We start from the raw sequence: 16,943 nt of genomic DNA, 5'->3' as shown, positions 1-16,943 counted from the left end.
TCACTCTGACATCATCATCACTCTGACATCATCATCACTCTGACATCATCATCATCCCTCTGACATCGTAACCACTCTGTCATCATCATCCCTCTGACATCGTAACCATTCTGACATCATCATCATTCTGACATCATCATCACTCTGACATCATCATCACTCTGACATCATCATCATCACTCTGACATCATCATCACTCTGACATCATCATCATCACTCTGACATTGTAACCACTCTGACATCATCATCATTCTGACATCATCATCACTCTGACATCATCATCATTCTGACATCATCATCACTCTGACATCATCATCACTCTGACATCATCATCACTCTGACATCATCATCGTTCTGACATCACCACTGCTTTTATGTGTTTATATTGTGTTTGCTGATCGAATCAGGAATAGACGTTATAGACATTAACAGTGTGTGTGTGTGTGTGTGTGTGTGTGTGTGTGTCAGTCTGCTGATCCAAGCAGGTATAGACATCAACAGACAGTCAGAGTCGGGGACGGCGCTGCATCAGGCAGCTCTCTGTGGAAAGACTGAGGTGGTGAGACTGCTGTTGGATGTGAGTACAACTATTTCTAGAACTGACCTCTAGCCCTGACCTCTAGCCCTGACTCGTAGCCCTGACCTCTAGCCCTGACCTCTAGCCCTCTAGCCCTGACCTCTAGCCCTGACCCCTAGTCCTGACCTCTAGCCCTCTAGCCCTGACCTGTAGCCCTGACCTGTAGCCCTGACCTGTAGCCCTGACCTGTAGCCCTGACCTCTAGTCCTGACCTGTAGCCCTGACCTGTAGCCCTGACCTGTAGCCCTGACCTCTAGCCCTGACCTGTAGCCCTGACCTCTAGCCCTCTAGCCCTGACCTCTAGCCCTGACCTGTAGCCCTGACCTCTAGCCCTGACCTCTAGCCCTGACCTCTAGCCCTGACCTCTAGCCCTCTAGCCCTGACCTCTAGCCCTGACCTCTAGCCCTGACCTGTAGCCCTGACCTGTAGCCCTGACCTCTAGCCCTGACCTGTAGCCCTGACCTCTAGCCCTGATTTCTAGCCCTGACCTCTAGCCCTCTAGCCCTGACCTCTAGCCCTGACCTGTAGCCCTGACCTCTAGCCCTGACCTCTAGCCCTGACCTCTAGCCCTGACCTGTAGCCCTGACCTCTAGCCCTGACCTATAGCCCTGACCTCTAGCCCTCTAGCCCTGACCTCTATTCCTGACCTGTAGCCCTGACCTCTAGCCCTGACCTCTAGCCCTGACCTCTAGCCCTGATTTCTAGCCCTGACCTCTAGCCCTCTAGCCCTGACCTCTAGCCCTGACCTGTAGCCCTGACCTCTAGCCCTGACCTCTAGCCCTGACCTCTAGCCCTGACCTGTAGCCCTGACCTCTAGCCCTGACCTATAGCCCTGACCTCTAGCCCTCTAGCCCTGACCTCTATTCCTGACCTGTAGCCCTGACCTCTAGCCCTGACCTCTAGCCCTGACCTCTAGCCCTGACCTGTAGCCCTCTAGCCCTGAACTCTAGCCCTGACCTGTAGCCCTGACCTGTAGCCCTCTAGCCCTGACCTCTAGCCCTGACCTGTAGCCCTGACCTCTAGCCCTGACCTCTAGCCTTGAACTCTAGCCCTGACCTTTAGCCCTGACGTCTAGCCCTGACGTCTAGCCCTGACGTCTAGCCCTGACCTGTAGCCCTGAACTCTAGCCTTGACCTCTAGCCCTGACCTCTAGCCCTGACCTGTAGCCCTGAGCTCTAGCCCTGACCCGTAGCCCTGACCTGTAGCCCTGACCTCTAGCCCTGACCTGTAGCTCGGACCTCTAGCCCTGACCTCTAGCCCTGACCTCTAGCCCTGACCTCTAGCTCTGACCTCTAGCCCTGACCTCTAGCCCTCTAGCTCTGACCTCTAGCCCTGACCTCAGGCCCTGACCTGTAACCCTGAGCTCTAGCCCTGACCTGTAGCCCTGACCTCTAGCCCTGACCCGTAGCCCGGACCTCTAGCCCTGATCTCTAGCCCTGACCTGTAGCCCTGACCTCTAGCCCCCACCTCTAGCTCGGACCTGTAGCACTGGCCGCTAGCCCTCTAGCCCGGACCTGTAGCCCTGACCTGTAGCCCTGACCTGTAGCCCTCTAGCCCTGAACTCTAGCCCTGACCTGTAGCCCTGACCTGTAGCCCTCTAGCCCTGACCTCTAGCCCTGACCTGTAGCCCTGACCTCTAGCCCTGACCTCTAGCCCTGACCTCTAGCCCTGACCTGTAGCCCTGACCTCTAGCCCTGACCTATAGCCCTGACCTCTAGCCCTCTAGCCCTGACCTCTATTCCTGACCTGTAGCCCTGACCTCTAGCCCTGACCTCTAGCCCTGACCTCTAGCCCTGATTTCTAGCCCTGACCTCTAGCCCTCTAGCCCTGACCTCTAGCCCTGACCTGTAGCCCTGACCTCTAGCCCTGACCTCTAGCCCTGACCTCTAGCCCTGACCTGTAGCCCTGACCTCTAGCCCTGACCTATAGCCCTGACCTCTAGCCCTCTAGCCCTGACCTCTATTCCTGACCTGTAGCCCTGACCTCTAGCCCTGACCTCTAGCCCTGACCTCTAGCCCTGACCTGTAGCCCTCTAGCCCTGAACTCTAGCCCTGACCTGTAGCCCTGACCTGTAGCCCTCTAGCCCTGACCTCTAGCCCTGACCTGTAGCCCTGACCTCTAGCCCTGACCTCTAGCCTTGAACTCTAGCCCTGACCTTTAGCCCTGACGTCTAGCCCTGACGTCTAGCCCTGACGTCTAGCCCTGACCTGTAGCCCTGAACTCTAGCCTTGACCTCTAGCCCTGACCTCTAGCCCTGACCTGTAGCCCTGAGCTCTAGCCCTGACCCGTAGCCCTGACCTGTAGCCCTGACCTCTAGCCCTGACCTGTAGCTCGGACCTCTAGCCCTGACCTCTAGCCCTGACCTCTAGCCCTGACCTCTAGCTCTGACCTCTAGCCCTGACCTCTAGCCCTCTAGCTCTGACCTCTAGCCCTGACCTCAGGCCCTGACCTGTAACCCTGAGCTCTAGCCCTGACCTGTAGCCCTGACCTCTAGCCCTGACCCGTAGCCCGGACCTCTAGCCCTGATCTCTAGCCCTGACCTGTAGCCCTGACCTCTAGCCCCCACCTCTAGCTCGGACCTGTAGCACTGGCCGCTAGCCCTCTAGCCCGGACCTGTAGCCCTGACCTGTAGCCCTGACCTGTAGCCCTCTAGCCCTGAACTCTAGCCCTGACCTGTAGCCCTGACCTGTAGCCCTCTAGCCCTGACCTCTAGCCCTGACCTCTAGCCCTGACCTCTAGCCCTGACCTCTAGCCCTGACCTCTAGCCCTGACCTCTAGCCCTGAACTCTAGCCCTGACCTTTAGCCCTGACGTCTAGCCCTGACGTCTAGCCCTGACGTCTAGCCCTGACCTGTAGCCCTGAACTCTAGCCTTGACCTCTAGCCCTGACCTCTAGCCCTGACCTGTAGCCCTGAGCTCTAGCCCTGACCCGTAGCCCTGACCTCTACTGACCTCTAGCCCTGAGCTCTAGCCCTGACCCGTAGCCCTGACCTGTAGCCCTGACCTCTAGCCCTGACCTGTAGCTCGGACCTCTAGCCCTGACCTCTAGCCCTGACCTCTAGCCCTGACCTCTAGCTCTGACCTCTAGCCCTGACCTCTAGCCCTCTAGCTCTGACCTCTAGCCCTGACCTCAGGCCCTGACCTGTAACCCTGAGCTCTAGCCCTGACCTGTAGCCCTGACCTCTAGCCCTGACCCGTAGCCCGGACCTCTAGCCCTGATCTCTAGCCCTGACCTGTAGCCCTGACCTCTAGCCCCCACCTCTAGCTCGGACCTGTAGCACTGGCCGCTAGCCCTCTAGCCCGGACCTGTAGCCCTGACCTGTAGCCCTGACCTGTAGCCCTCTAGCCCTGAACTCTAGCCCTGACCTGTAGCCCTGACCTGTAGCCCTCTAGCCCTGACCTCTAGCCCTGACCTGTAGCCCTGACCTCTAGCCCTGACCTCTAGCCCTGACCTCTAGCCCTGACCTGTAGCCCTGACCTCTAGCCCTGACCTATAGCCCTGACCTCTAGCCCTCTAGCCCTGACCTCTATTCCTGACCTGTAGCCCTGACCTCTAGCCCTGACCTCTAGCCCTGACCTCTAGCCCTGATTTCTAGCCCTGACCTCTAGCCCTCTAGCCCTGACCTCTAGCCCTGACCTGTAGCCCTGACCTCTAGCCCTGACCTCTAGCCCTGACCTCTAGCCCTGACCTGTAGCCCTGACCTCTAGCCCTGACCTATAGCCCTGACCTCTAGCCCTCTAGCCCTCTAGCCCTGACCTCTATTCCTGACCTGTAGCCCTGACCTCTAGCCCTGACCTCTAGCCCTGACCTGTAGCCCTCTAGCCCTGAACTCTAGCCCTGACCTGTAGCCCTGACCTGTAGCCCTCTAGCCCTGACCTCTAGCCCTGACCTGTAGCCCTGACCTCTAGCCCTGACCTCTAGCCTTGAACTCTAGCCCTGACCTTTAGCCCTGACGTCTAGCCCTGACGTCTAGCCCTGACGTCTAGCCCTGACCTGTAGCCCTGAACTCTAGCCTTGACCTCTAGCCCTGACCTCTAGCCCTGACCTGTAGCCCTGAGCTCTAGCCCTGACCCGTAGCCCTGACCTGTAGCCCTGACCTCTAGCCCTGACCTGTAGCTCGGACCTCTAGCCCTGACCTCTAGCCCTGACCTCTAGCCCTGACCTCTAGCTCTGACCTCTAGCCCTGACCTCTAGCCCTCTAGCTCTGACCTCTAGCCCTGACCTCAGGCCCTGACCTGTAACCCTGAGCTCTAGCCCTGACCTGTAGCCCTGACCTCTAGCCCTGACCCGTAGCCCGGACCTCTAGCCCTGATCTCTAGCCCTGACCTGTAGCCCTGACCTCTAGCCCCCACCTCTAGCTCGGACCTGTAGCACTGGCCGCTAGCCCTCTAGCCCGGACCTGTAGCCCTGACCTGTAGCCCTGACCTGTAGCCCTCTAGCCCTGAACTCTAGCCCTGACCTGTAGCCCTGACCTGTAGCCCTCTAGCCCTGACCTCTAGCCCTGACCTCTAGCCCTGACCTCTAGCCCTGACCTCTAGCCCTGACCTCTAGCCCTGACCTCTAGCCCTGAACTCTAGCCCTGACCTTTAGCCCTGACGTCTAGCCCTGACGTCTAGCCCTGACGTCTAGCCCTGACCTGTAGCCCTGAACTCTAGCCTTGACCTCTAGCCCTGACCTCTAGCCCTGACCTGTAGCCCTGAGCTCTAGCCCTGACCCGTAGCCCTGACCTCTACTGACCTCTAGCCCTGACCTGTAGCTCGGACCTCTAGCCCTGACCTGTAGCCCTGACCTCTAGCCCGACCTCTAGCTCTGACCTGTAGCCCTGACCTGTAGCCCTGATCTATAGCCCTCTAGCCCTGACCTCTAGCCCTGACCTCTAGCCCTGAACTCTAGCCCTGACCTCTAGCCCTGACTTCTAGCCCTGACCTCTATTCCTGACCTCTAGCCCTGACCTCTAGCCCTGACCTGTAGCTCTGATCTCTAGCCCTGACCTCTAGCCCTGACCTCTAGCCCTGAACTCTAGCCCTGACCTTTAGCCCTGAACTCTAGCCCTGACGTCTAGCCCTGACGTCTAGCCCTGACCTGTAGCCCTGAACTCTAGCCTTGACCTCTAGCCCTGAGCTCTAGCCCTGACCCGTAGCCCTGACCTGTAGCCCTGACCTCTAGCCCTGACCTGTAGCCCGGACCTCTAGCCCTGACCTGTAGCCCTGACCTCTAGCCCCGACCTCTAGCTCTGACCTGTAGCCCTGACCTGTAGCCCTGATCTATAGCCCTCTAGCCCTGACCTCTAATCCTGACTAGCACTGAACTCTAGCCCTGACCTCTAGCCCTGACCTCTAGCCCTGACCTCTATTCCTGACCTCTAGCCCTGAGCTCTAGACCTGACCTGTAGCTCTGATCTCTAGCCCTGACCTCTAGCCCTGACCTCTAGTCCTGACCTCTAGCCCTGACCTCTAGCTCTGACCTCTAGCCCTGGCCTCTAGCCCTGAGCTCTAGCCCTGACCTCTAGCCCTGACCTCTAGCCCTGACCTCTAGCCCTGACCTGTAGCCCTGAGCTCTAGCCCTGACTTGTAGCCCTGACCTCTAGCCCTGACCCGTAGCCCGGACCTCTAGCCCTGATCTCTAGCCCTGACCTGTAGCCCTGACCTCTAGCCCCGACCTCTAGCTCTGACCTGTAGCACTGACCGCTAGCCCTCTAGCCCGGACCTGTAGCCCTGACCTGTAGCCCTGACCTGTAGCCCTGACCTGTAGCCCTGACCTGTAGCCCTCTAGCCCTGAACTCTAGCCCTGACCTGTAGCCCTGACCTGTAGCCCTCTAGCCCTGACCTCTAGCCCTGACCTCTATCCCTGACCTCTAGCACTGACCTCTAGCCCTGAACTCTAGCCCTGACCTTTAGCCCTGAACTCTAGCCCTGACGTCTAGCCCTGACGTCTAGCCCTGACCTGTAGCCCTGAACTCTAGTCTTGACCTCTAGCCCTGACCTCTAGCCTTGAACTCTAGCCCTGACCTGTAGCCCTCTAGCCCTAACCTCTAGCCCTGACCTCTATTCCTGAACTCTAGCCCTGACCTGTAGCCCTGACCTGTAGCCCTGACTTCTAGCCCTGACCTGTAGCCCTGACATCTAGTCCTGGTCTCTTGCCCTCTAGCCCTAAACTCTAACCCTGACCACTAGCCCTGACCTCTAGCCCTGACCTTTGACCCTGACCTCTAACCCTCTCGCCCTGACCTCTAGCCCTGATCTTTGACCCTGACCTCTAGCCCTGACCTTTGACCCAGACCTCTAGCCCATAGCCCTGACCTCTAGCCCATAGCCCTGATCTTTGATCAGTTGCTTCTACACCTGCATTGCTTGCTGTTTGGGGTTTTAGGCTAGGTTTCTGTACAGCACTTTGAGATATCAGCTGATGTAAGAAGGGCTATATAAATACATTTGATTTGATTTGATTTGACCCTGACCTCTAGCCCTGACCTCTAGCCCTGACCTCTAACCCTCTTGCACATATATCCACATATTCTAAGCCAGAACCGTCCAGAGTAGTGATGCTAGTTGGGCGGGCGGGAACTGGCAGCGATCGGTTGAAGAGCATGCATTTAGTTTTACTAGCGTTTAAGAGCAGTTGGAAGCCATGGAAGGAGTGTTGTATGGCATTGAAGCTTGTTTGGAGGTTTGTTAACACAGTGTCCAATGAAGGGCCAGAGGTATACAGAATGGTGTCGTCTGCGTAGAGGTGGATCAAAGAATAACCAGCAGCAACAGCGACATCATTGATGTATACAGAGGAAAGAGTCGGTCTGAGAATTGAACCCTGTGGCACCCCCTTAGAGACTGCCAGAGGTCCGGACAACAGGCCCTCCGATTTGACACAGAACTCTATCTGAGAAGTAGTTGGTGAACCAGGCGAGGCAATCATTACAGAAACCAAGGCTGTTGAGTCTGCCGATAAGATTACGGTGATTGATAGAGTCAATCTGGCCTTGGCCAGGTCGATGAAGACGGCTGCACAGTACTGACTTTTATCAATGGCGGTGATGATGTCGTTTAGTACCTTGAGCGTGGCTGAGGTGTTGTATCTCCAGTTCATCTGGTCCTAATAGTAACTAGAATTCATCTAGGTTCATTATGGGTTGTATCTCTAGTTCATCTGGTCCTAATAGTAACTAGAGTTAATCTAGGTTCATTATGGGTTGTATCTCCAGTTCATCTGGTCCTTAAAGTAACTATAAATCATCTAGGTTCATTATGGGTTGTATCTCCAGTTCACGTGGTGCTCCTAGATTTTATGTGGTGCTCCTAGATTTTATGTGGTGCTCCTAGATTTCATGTGGTGCTCCTAGATTTCATGTGGTGCTCCTAGATTTCATGTGGTGCTCCTAGATTTTATGTGGTGCTCCTAGATTTTATGTGGTGCTCCTAGATTTCATGTGGTGCTCCTAGATTTCATGTGGTGCTCCTAGATTTAATGTGGTGCTCCTAGATTTCATGTGGTGCTCCTAGATTTCATGTGGTGCTCCTAGATTTCATGTGGTGCTCCTAGATTTCATGTTGTGCTCCTAGATTTAATGTGGTGCTCCTAGATTTCACGTGGTGCTCCTAGATTTCACGTGGTGCTCCTAGATTGTATGTGGTGCTCCTAGATTTCATGTGGTGCTCCTAGATTTCATGTGGTGCTCCTAGATTTCATGTGGTGCTCCTAGATTTCATGTGGTGCTCCTACATTTCATGTGGTGCTCCTAGATTTCATGTGGGGCTCCTAAAGTTGGGAGCATCAGCACTACCAATGAAAAATGTAAATTTTGAGCCTTGGATGTATTGACGATGTTTTGATTGATGGTTATTGATCCCGTAGAGTGGCATCAGTGCTGGGGTGAGGAACACTCTGTGTCAGACGGCTCTGGACATCGTTAACCAGTTCACCGCCACACAGGCCAGCAGAGAGATCAAACAGCTGCTGAGAGGTAACCCCTGACCCCTGAACTCTAACTAACCATACAGGCCAGCAGAGAGATCAAACAGCTGCTGAGAGGTAACCCCTGACCCCTAACCCCTGAACTCGAACTAACCATACAGGACAGCAGAGAGATTAAACAGCTGCTGAGAGGTAACCCCTGACCCCTAACCCCTAACCCCTGAACTCTAACTAACCATACAGGACAGCAGAGAGATTAAATAGCTGCTGAGAGGTAACCCCTAACCCCTGAACTCTAACTAACCTCACAGGCCAGCAGAGAGAACAAACAGCTACTGAGAGGTAACCCCTGACCCCTGAACTCTAACTAACCTTACAGGACAGCAGACATATTAAACAGCTACTGAGAGGTAACCACTGACCCCTAACCCCTGACCTCTAACTAACCATTCAGGCCAACAGAGAGATTAAAGAGCTATTGAGAGGTAACCCCTAACCCCTGACCCCTGAACTCTAACTAACCTTACAGGACAGCAGATATATTAAACAGCTCCTGAGAGGTAACCCCTGACCCCTGAACTCTAACTAACCATACAGGACAGCAGAGAGATTAAACAGCTATTGAGAGGTAACCCCTGACCCCTAACCCCTGAACTCAAACTAACCATATAGGACAGCAGAGAGATTAAACAGCTCCTGAGATGTAACCCCTGACCCCTGAACTCCAACCCCTGAACTCTAACTAACCATACAGGACAGAAGAGAGATTAAACAGCTCCTGAGAGGTAACCCCTAACCCCTGACCCCTAACCCCTGAACTCTAACTAACCATACAGGACAGCAGAGAGATTAAACAGCTCTGTGTTTTGACGTTGAGTTTGACTCTGTGTGTGTGTGTGTGTGTGTGTGTGTGTGTGTGTGTGTGTGTGTGTGTGTGTGTGTGTGTGTGTGTGTGTGTGTGTGTGTGTGTGTGTGTGTGTGTGTTTGTAGATGCGTCAGCTGCGATGCAGGTCAGAGCTCTGACAGAGTACTGCAACAACTACGACCTGACGAGCCTCAACATCAAGACTGGAGACATCATCACGGTACACACACGCACGCACGCACGCACGCACGCACGCACACACACACACACACACACACACACACACACACACACACAGACACACACACACACACACACACACACACACACACACACACACACACACACACACACACACACACACACTCAACATCAAGACTGGAGACATCATCACGGTACACACAGACTCAGATGCACCTAACCAGTGGTGTGTGTGTGTGTGTGTGTGTGTGTGTGTGGTGTGTGTGTGTGGTGTGTGGTGTGTGTGTGTGTGTGTGTGTGGTGTGTGTGTGTGTGTGTTAGGTTCTGGAGCAGCATTCTGACGGCCGGTGGAAGGGTTGTATCCATGACAACCGGACAGGAAATGACCGCGTCGGCTACTTCCCCTCCAGCATGGTGGAGGTGATCAGCAAGAGGCCAGGTGACCAGCACACAGTGACCCCTGACCCCTAACAGAGAGAGAGAGAGACCAGCACACAGCGTGTATGTGTGTGAGCGTGCGTGTGTGTGAGGGTTAGACAGCACTCTGTGTCTCAGCTGTCTCCTAACTTGTCATCCCTCCATCCCTCCGTCTTCCTTCCCTCCCCCTGCTGCCTATCTGTCTCTGTATCTATCATTACCTCGTAGACCGTCCCTGCTGCCTACCTGTCATTACCTCGTAGACCGTCCCTGCTGCCTACCTGTCTCTGTATCTGTCATTACCTCATAGACCGTCCCTGCTGCCTACCTCTGTCTCTGTATCTGTCATTACCTCGTAGACCGTCCCTCCTGCCAATCTGTCTCTGTATCTATCATTACCTCGTAGACCGTCCCTGCTGCCTACCTGTCATTACCTCGTAGACCGTCCCTGCTGCCTACCTCCGTCTCTGTATCTGTCATTACCTCGTACACCGTCCCTGCTGCCTATCTGTCATTACCTCGTAGACCGTCCCTGTTGCTTACCTGTCATTACCTCGTAGACCGTCCCTGCTGCCGATCTGTCATTACCTCGTAGACCGTCCCTGCTGCCTACCTGTCATTACCTTGTAGACCGTCCCTGCTGCCTATCTGTCATTACCTCGTAGACCATCCCTGCTGACTACCTGTCATTACCTCGTAGACCATCCCTGCTGCCTACCTGTCATTACCTCATAGACAGTCCCTGCTGCCTACCTGTCATTACCTCGTAGACCGTCCCTGCTGCCTACCTCCGTCTCTGTATCTGTCATTACCTCGTAGACCGTCCCTGCTGCCTATCTGTCATTACCTCAAAGACCGTCCCTGCTGCCTACCAGTCATTACCTCGTAGACCGTCCCTGCTGCCTACCTGTCATTACCTCGTAGACCGTCCCTGTTGACTATCTGTCATTACCTCGTAGATCGTCCCTGCTGACTACCTGTCATTACCTCGTAGACCGTCCCTGCTGCCTACCTGTCATTACCTCGTAGACCGTCCCTGCTGACTACCTGTCATTACCTCGTAGACCGTCCCTGCTGACTACCTGTCAGTACCCCGTAGACCGTCCCTGCTGCCTACCTGTCATTACCTCGTAGACCGTCCCTGCTGCCTACCTGTCATTACCTCGTAGACCGTCCCTGCTGACTACCTGTCATTACCTCGTAGACCGTCCCTGCTGCCTACCTGTCATTACCTCGTAGACCGTCCCTGCTGCCTACCTGTCATTACCTCGTAGACCGTCCCTGCTGCCTACCTGTCATTACCTCGTAGACCGTCCCTGCTGCCTACCTGTCATTACCTCGTAGACCGTCCCTGCTGACTACCTGTCATTACCTCGTAGACCGTCCCTGCTGACTACCTGTCATTACCTCGTAGACCGTCCCTGCTGCCTACCTGTCATTACCTCGTAGACCGTCCCTGCTGACTACCTGTCAGTACCTCGTAGACCGTCCCTGCTGCCTACCTGTCATTACCTCGTAGACCGTCCCTGCTGCCTACCTGTCATTACCTCGTAGACCGTCCCTGCTGCCTACCTGTCATTACCTCGTAGACCGTCCCTGCTGCCTACCTGTCATTACCTCGTAGACCGTCCCTGCTGCCTACCTGGCATTACCTCGTAGACCGTCCCTGCTGCCTACCTGTCATTACCTCGTAGACCGTCCCTGCTGACTACCTGTCATTACCTCGTAGACTGTCCCTGATGACTACCTGTCATTACCTCGTAGACCGTCCCTGCTGACTACCTGTCATTACCTCGTAGACTGTCCCTGCTGACTACCTGTCATTACCTCGTAGACCGTCCCTGCTGACTACCTGTCATTACCTCGTAGACCGTCCCTGCTGACTACCTGTCATTACCTCGTAGACCGTCCCTGCTGCCTACCTGTCATTACCTCGTAGACCGTCCCTGCTGACTACCTGTCATTACCTCGTAGACCGTCCCTGCTGACTACCTGTCATTACCTCGTAGACCGTCCCTGCTGACTACCTGTCATTACCTCGTAGACCGTCCCTGCTGACTACCTGTCATTACCTCGTAGACCGTCCCTGCTGACTACCTGTCATTACCTCGTAGACCGTCCCTGCTGCCTACCTGTCATTACCTCGTAGACCGTCCCTGCTGACTACCTGTCATTACCTCGTAGACCGTCCCTGCTGACTACCTGTCATTACCTCGTAGACCGTCCCTGCTGCCTACCTGTCAGTACCTCGTAGACCGTCCCTGCTGACTACCTGTCATTACCTCGTAGACCGTCCCTGCTGACTACCTGTCATTACCTCGTAGACCGTCCCTGCTGCCTACCTGTCATTACCTCATAGACCGTCCCTGCTGCCTACCTGTCATTACCTCGTAGACCGTCCCTGCTGCCTACCTGTCATTACCTCGTAGACCGTCCCTGCTGACTACCTGTCAGTACCTCGTAGACCGTCCCTGCTGACTACCTGTCATTACCTCGTAGACCGTCCCTGCTGCCTACCTGTCATTACCTCGTAGACCGTCCCTGCTGCCTACCTGTCATTACCTCGTAGACCGTCCCTGCTGACTACCTGTCATTACCTCGTAGACCGTCCCTGCTGACTACCTGTCATTACCTCGTAGACCGTCCCTGCTGACTACCTGTCATTACCTCGTAGACCGTCCCTGCTGACTACCTGTCATTACCTCGTAGACCGTCCCTGCTGCCTACCTGTCATTACCTCATAGACCGTCCCTGCTGCCTACCTGTCATTACCTCGTAGACCGTCCCTGCTGCCTACCTGTCATTACCTCGTAGACCGTCCCTGCTGACTACCTGTCAGTACCTCGTAGACCGTCCCTGCTGACTACCTGTCATTACCTCGTAGACCGTCCCTGCTGCCTACCTGTCATTACCTCGTAGACCGTCCCTGCTGCCTACCTGTCATTTCCTCGTAGACCGTCCCTGCTGACTACCTGTCATTACCTCGTAGACCGTCCCTGCTGCCTACCTGTCATTACCTCGTAGACCGTCCCTGCTGCCTACCTGTCATTACCTCGTAGACCGTCCCTGCTGCCTACCTGTCATTATCTCGTAGACCGTCCCTGCTGACTACCTGTCATTACCTCGTAGACCGTCCCTGCTGCCTACTTGTCATTACCTCGTAGACCGTCCCTGCTGACTACCTGTCATTACCTCGTAGACCGTCCCTGCTGACTACCTGTCATTACCTCGTAGACCGTCCCTGCTGACTACCTGTCATTACCTCGTAGACCGTCCCTGCTGACTACCTGTCAGTACCTCGTAGACCGTCCCTGCTGACTACCTGTCATTACCTCGTAGACCGTCCCTGCTGCCTACCTGTCATTACCTCGTAGACCGTCCCTGCTGCCTACCTGTCATTACCTCGTAGACCGTCCCTGCTGCCTACCTGTCATTACCTCGTAGACCGTCCCTGCTGACTACCTGTCATTACCTCGTAGACCGTCCCTCACCCCATCTCACCCCCCGTTTCAGATGTTTAATTTACATCTTTTTACATTTGTTTTATTAGGTTTTTATATTTCATTTTGTTTTTATCAACATTTGTATATTTTAACTTTGAATGATATTGTTTTATATTTTTAATTATGAATATATAATATTGTGTTATGTTTATATCTAATATAAATATTTGAGTTTACTTATTATTATTGTTTTATATATTTTTAATTTATATTTATATTGAGTTTTATTTGACTGGTTGTCTGTGTTTTGGGTTTGTTGTTGTTTCCCCTCCCTCTTCCTGGTTTGTATTTAGGCCCCTCCCTCTCCCAGCAGAGCCACACCCTCCTTCTACGTAGGCACGTCCCCTGTCCCTCCCCCTGCCTCGTTACCACGGTGAACGGCCACCGCTCCCACATGCTACCACTGCCTCTTCCTCCTCATCCTCCTCTCACGCAAACCACACCTCTCTTCTCCTCCTTTGGTTATCCTCCACTCCTCCTCTCTCCTCCTCACCTCTCCACTCTCCCCCTGGGCCTCTCCACTCCTCCTCCTCCTCCTCCTCTCTCCTCTCCTCCTCTCTCTACAAGTCTGGAGCAGCCAAGCCTGCCAGGTATCCAGCTAAAACTCTTAGCTTGTGAATAAATCATATAATCAATACTATTTTCAATATAATCAATACTATGATCAGTACATCGTATTACTATAGTATTATTGTAGTGTGTCCCCATCACTGTGGTTACTGCTAGTGATTGTATTAGTAGCAGTATTAGTTGTAGTAGTATTAGTAACAGCATTAGTTGTAGTAGTATTAGTAGCAGTATTAGTTGTAGTAGTATTAGTAGCAGTATTAGTTGTAGTAGTATTAGTAGCAGTATTAGTTGTAGTAGTATTAGTAGCAGTATTAGTTGTAATAGTATTAGTAACAGTATTAGTTGTAATAGTATTAGTAACAGCATTAGTTGTAGTAGTATTAGTAGCAGTATTAGTTGTAGTAGTATTAGTAGCAGTATTAGTTGTAGTAGTATTAGTAGCAGTATTAGTTGTAATAGTATTAGTAACAGTATTAGTTGTAGTAGTATTAGTAGCAGTATTAGTTGTAGTAGTATTAGTAGCAGTATTAGTTGTAGTAGTATTTGTAGCAGTATTAGTTGCGGTATTATCAATAGTTGTAGTAGTATTATTTGCAGTATTGTTAATAATCATAACAATGGTCATATTGCTACCATTAGTTGGCAGCATTGTTAGTGTTGACCATTCTCTTGTTGTTGTTGTTTTTGTTGTTGTTTTGGTACTAATACTAGTTCTACATGTAGTAGTGCTGCTTGTGGTGGTTTAAATGTTAGTTATAGTCTAGATATTATAGATCTGTTGTTGTTGTTGTTGTTTTGGTACTAATACTAGTTCTACATGTAGTAGTGCTGCTTGTGGTGGTTTTAGTGTTAGTTATAGTCTAGATATTATAGATTAGGTACACATGGCCTGTGCTGCTCACTCACGTGTCTCCACTCTGTCTCTGTCTGCCAATCTATCTTGTCCTATTTCTATGTATCACTACATATAAATAATTTAAGGACGTTGTGTGGTTTTGTGTGTAGATGGGGTAAGGTGGGGTTGTATGGTGGTGTGAGATGGGGTAAGGTGGGGTTGTATGGTGGTGTGGAGATGGGGTAAGGTGGGGTTGTATGGTGGTGTGTAGATGGGGTAAGGTGGGGTTTTATGGTGGTGTGGAGATGGGGTAAGGTGGGGTTGTATGGTGGGGTTGTATGGTGATGTGGAGAGATGGGGTAAGGTGGGGTTGTATGGTTGGTGTGTAGATGGGGTAAGGTGGGGTTTTATGGTGGTGTGGAGATGGGGTAAGGTGGGGTTGTATGGTGGTGTGTAGATGGGGTAAGGTGGGGGGGTATGGTGGTGTGGAGATGGGGTGGTATGGTGGTGTGTAGATGGGGTAAGGTGGGGTTGTATGGTGGTGTGTAGATGGGGTAAGGTGGGGTTGTATGGTGGTGTGTAGATGGGGTAAGGTGGGTGGTATGGTGGTGTGAGATGGGGTAAGGTGGGGTTGTATGGTGGTGTGGAGATGGGGTAAGGTGGGGTTGTATGGTGGTGTGTAGATGGGGTAAGGTGGGGTTGTATGGTGGTGTGAGATGGGGTAAGGTGGGGTTGTATGGTGGTGTGTAGATGGGGTAAGGTGGGGTTGTATGGTGGTGTGTAGATGGGGTAAGGTGGGGTTGTATGGTGGTGTGTAGATGGGGTAAGGTGGGGTTGTATGGTGGTGTAGAGATGGGTTAATGTGGGGTTGTATGGTTGGTGTGTAGATGAGGTAAGGCGGTTTGTGGTTGTGTATTGTGTCAGCAGGGTAATAAGGGGTGATAAGTGGTAATAAGGGGTAGTGTGTCAGCAGGGTAATAAGGGGTAGTGTGTCAGCAGGGTAATAAGGGGTAGTGTGTCAGCAGGGTAATAAGGGGTAGTGTGTCAGCAGGGTAATAAGGGGTAATAAGGGGTAGTGTGTCAGCAGGGTAATAAGGGGTAATAAGGGGTAGTGTGTCAGCAGGGTAATAAGGGGTAACAAGGGGTGGTGTGTCAGCAGGGTAATAAGGGGTAGTGTGTCAGCAGGGTAATAAGGGGTGATAAGGGGTAGTGTGTCAGCAGGGTAATACGGGGTAATAAGGGGTAGTGTGTCAGCAGGGTAATAAGGGGTAATAAGGGGTAGTGTGTCTGCAGGGTAATAAGGGGTAGTGTGTCAGCAGGGTATTAAGGGGTAATAAGGGGTAGTGTGTCAGCAGGGTAATAAGGGGTAATAAGGGGTAGTGTGTCAGCAGGGTAATAAGGAGTAGTGTGTCAGCAGGGTAATAAGGGGTAGTGTGTTCACAGGGTATTGAGAAGGTAATAAGGGGTAGTGTGTTAGCAGGGTAATAAGGGGTAGTGTGTCAGCAGGGTATTAAGGGGTAATAAGGGGTAGTGTGTCAGCAGGGTAATAAGGGGTAGTGTGTCAGCAGGGTAATAAGGGGTAGTGTGTCAGCAGGGTAATAAGGAGTAGTGTGTCAGCAGGGTAATAAGGGGTAGTGTGTCAGCAGGGTAATAAGGGGTAGTGTGTCAGCAGGGTAATAAGGGGTAATAAGGGGTAGTGTGTCAGCAGGGTAATAAGGGGTAGTGTGTCAGCAGGGTAATAAGGGGTAGTGTGTCAGCAGGGTAATAAGGGGTAGTGTGTCAGCAGGGTAATAAGGGGTAATAAGGGGTAGTGTGTCAGCAGGGTAATAAGGGGTAGTGTTTCAGCAGGGTAATAAGGGGTAATAAGGGGTAGTGTGTCAGCAGGGTAATAAGGGGTAGTGTGTCAGCAGGGTAATAAGGGGTAATAAAGGGTAGTGTGTCAGCAGGGTAATAAGGGGTAGTGTGTCAGCAGGGTAATAAGGGGTAATAAGGGGTGGTGTTTCAGCAGGGTAATAAGGGGTAGTGTGTCAGCAGGGTAATAAGGGGTAGTGTGTCAGCAGGGTAATA

The 16,943-nt window shown here is 52.8% G+C and overlaps 1 protein-coding gene across 5 annotated transcripts in view; it reads left to right on the top strand.

The window, feature by feature from the left end:
- LOC139394522 (caskin-1) overlaps window positions 1-16,943 on the top strand; it is a 123,221-nt gene that overhangs the window by 53,471 nt on the left and 52,807 nt on the right. For 3 of the 5 annotated variants that reach the window (XM_071142612.1, XM_071142611.1, XM_071142610.1), the window contains exons 7-10: window positions 469-577; window positions 8,426-8,534; window positions 9,476-9,570; window positions 9,873-9,990. In XM_071142612.1, the coding sequence (XP_070998713.1) occupies window positions 469-577; window positions 8,426-8,534; window positions 9,476-9,570; window positions 9,873-9,990 (431 nt within the window). Of the gene's footprint in view, window positions 1-468; window positions 578-8,425; window positions 8,535-8,587; window positions 8,603-8,667; window positions 8,678-9,475; window positions 9,571-9,872; window positions 9,991-16,943 lie in introns of those variants that run through there. The other 2 variants (XM_071142613.1, XM_071142614.1) reach the window with 2 other exon arrangements.

This window comes from Oncorhynchus clarkii, unplaced genomic scaffold (assembly GCF_045791955.1).
Source record: "Oncorhynchus clarkii lewisi isolate Uvic-CL-2024 unplaced genomic scaffold, UVic_Ocla_1.0 unplaced_contig_11241_pilon_pilon, whole genome shotgun sequence".
Taxonomy (NCBI): Eukaryota; Metazoa; Chordata; class Actinopteri; order Salmoniformes; family Salmonidae; genus Oncorhynchus; species Oncorhynchus clarkii.
The sequence above is the reverse complement of the archived record's forward strand: the minus strand, read 5'-3'. Positions and strand labels throughout refer to the sequence as shown.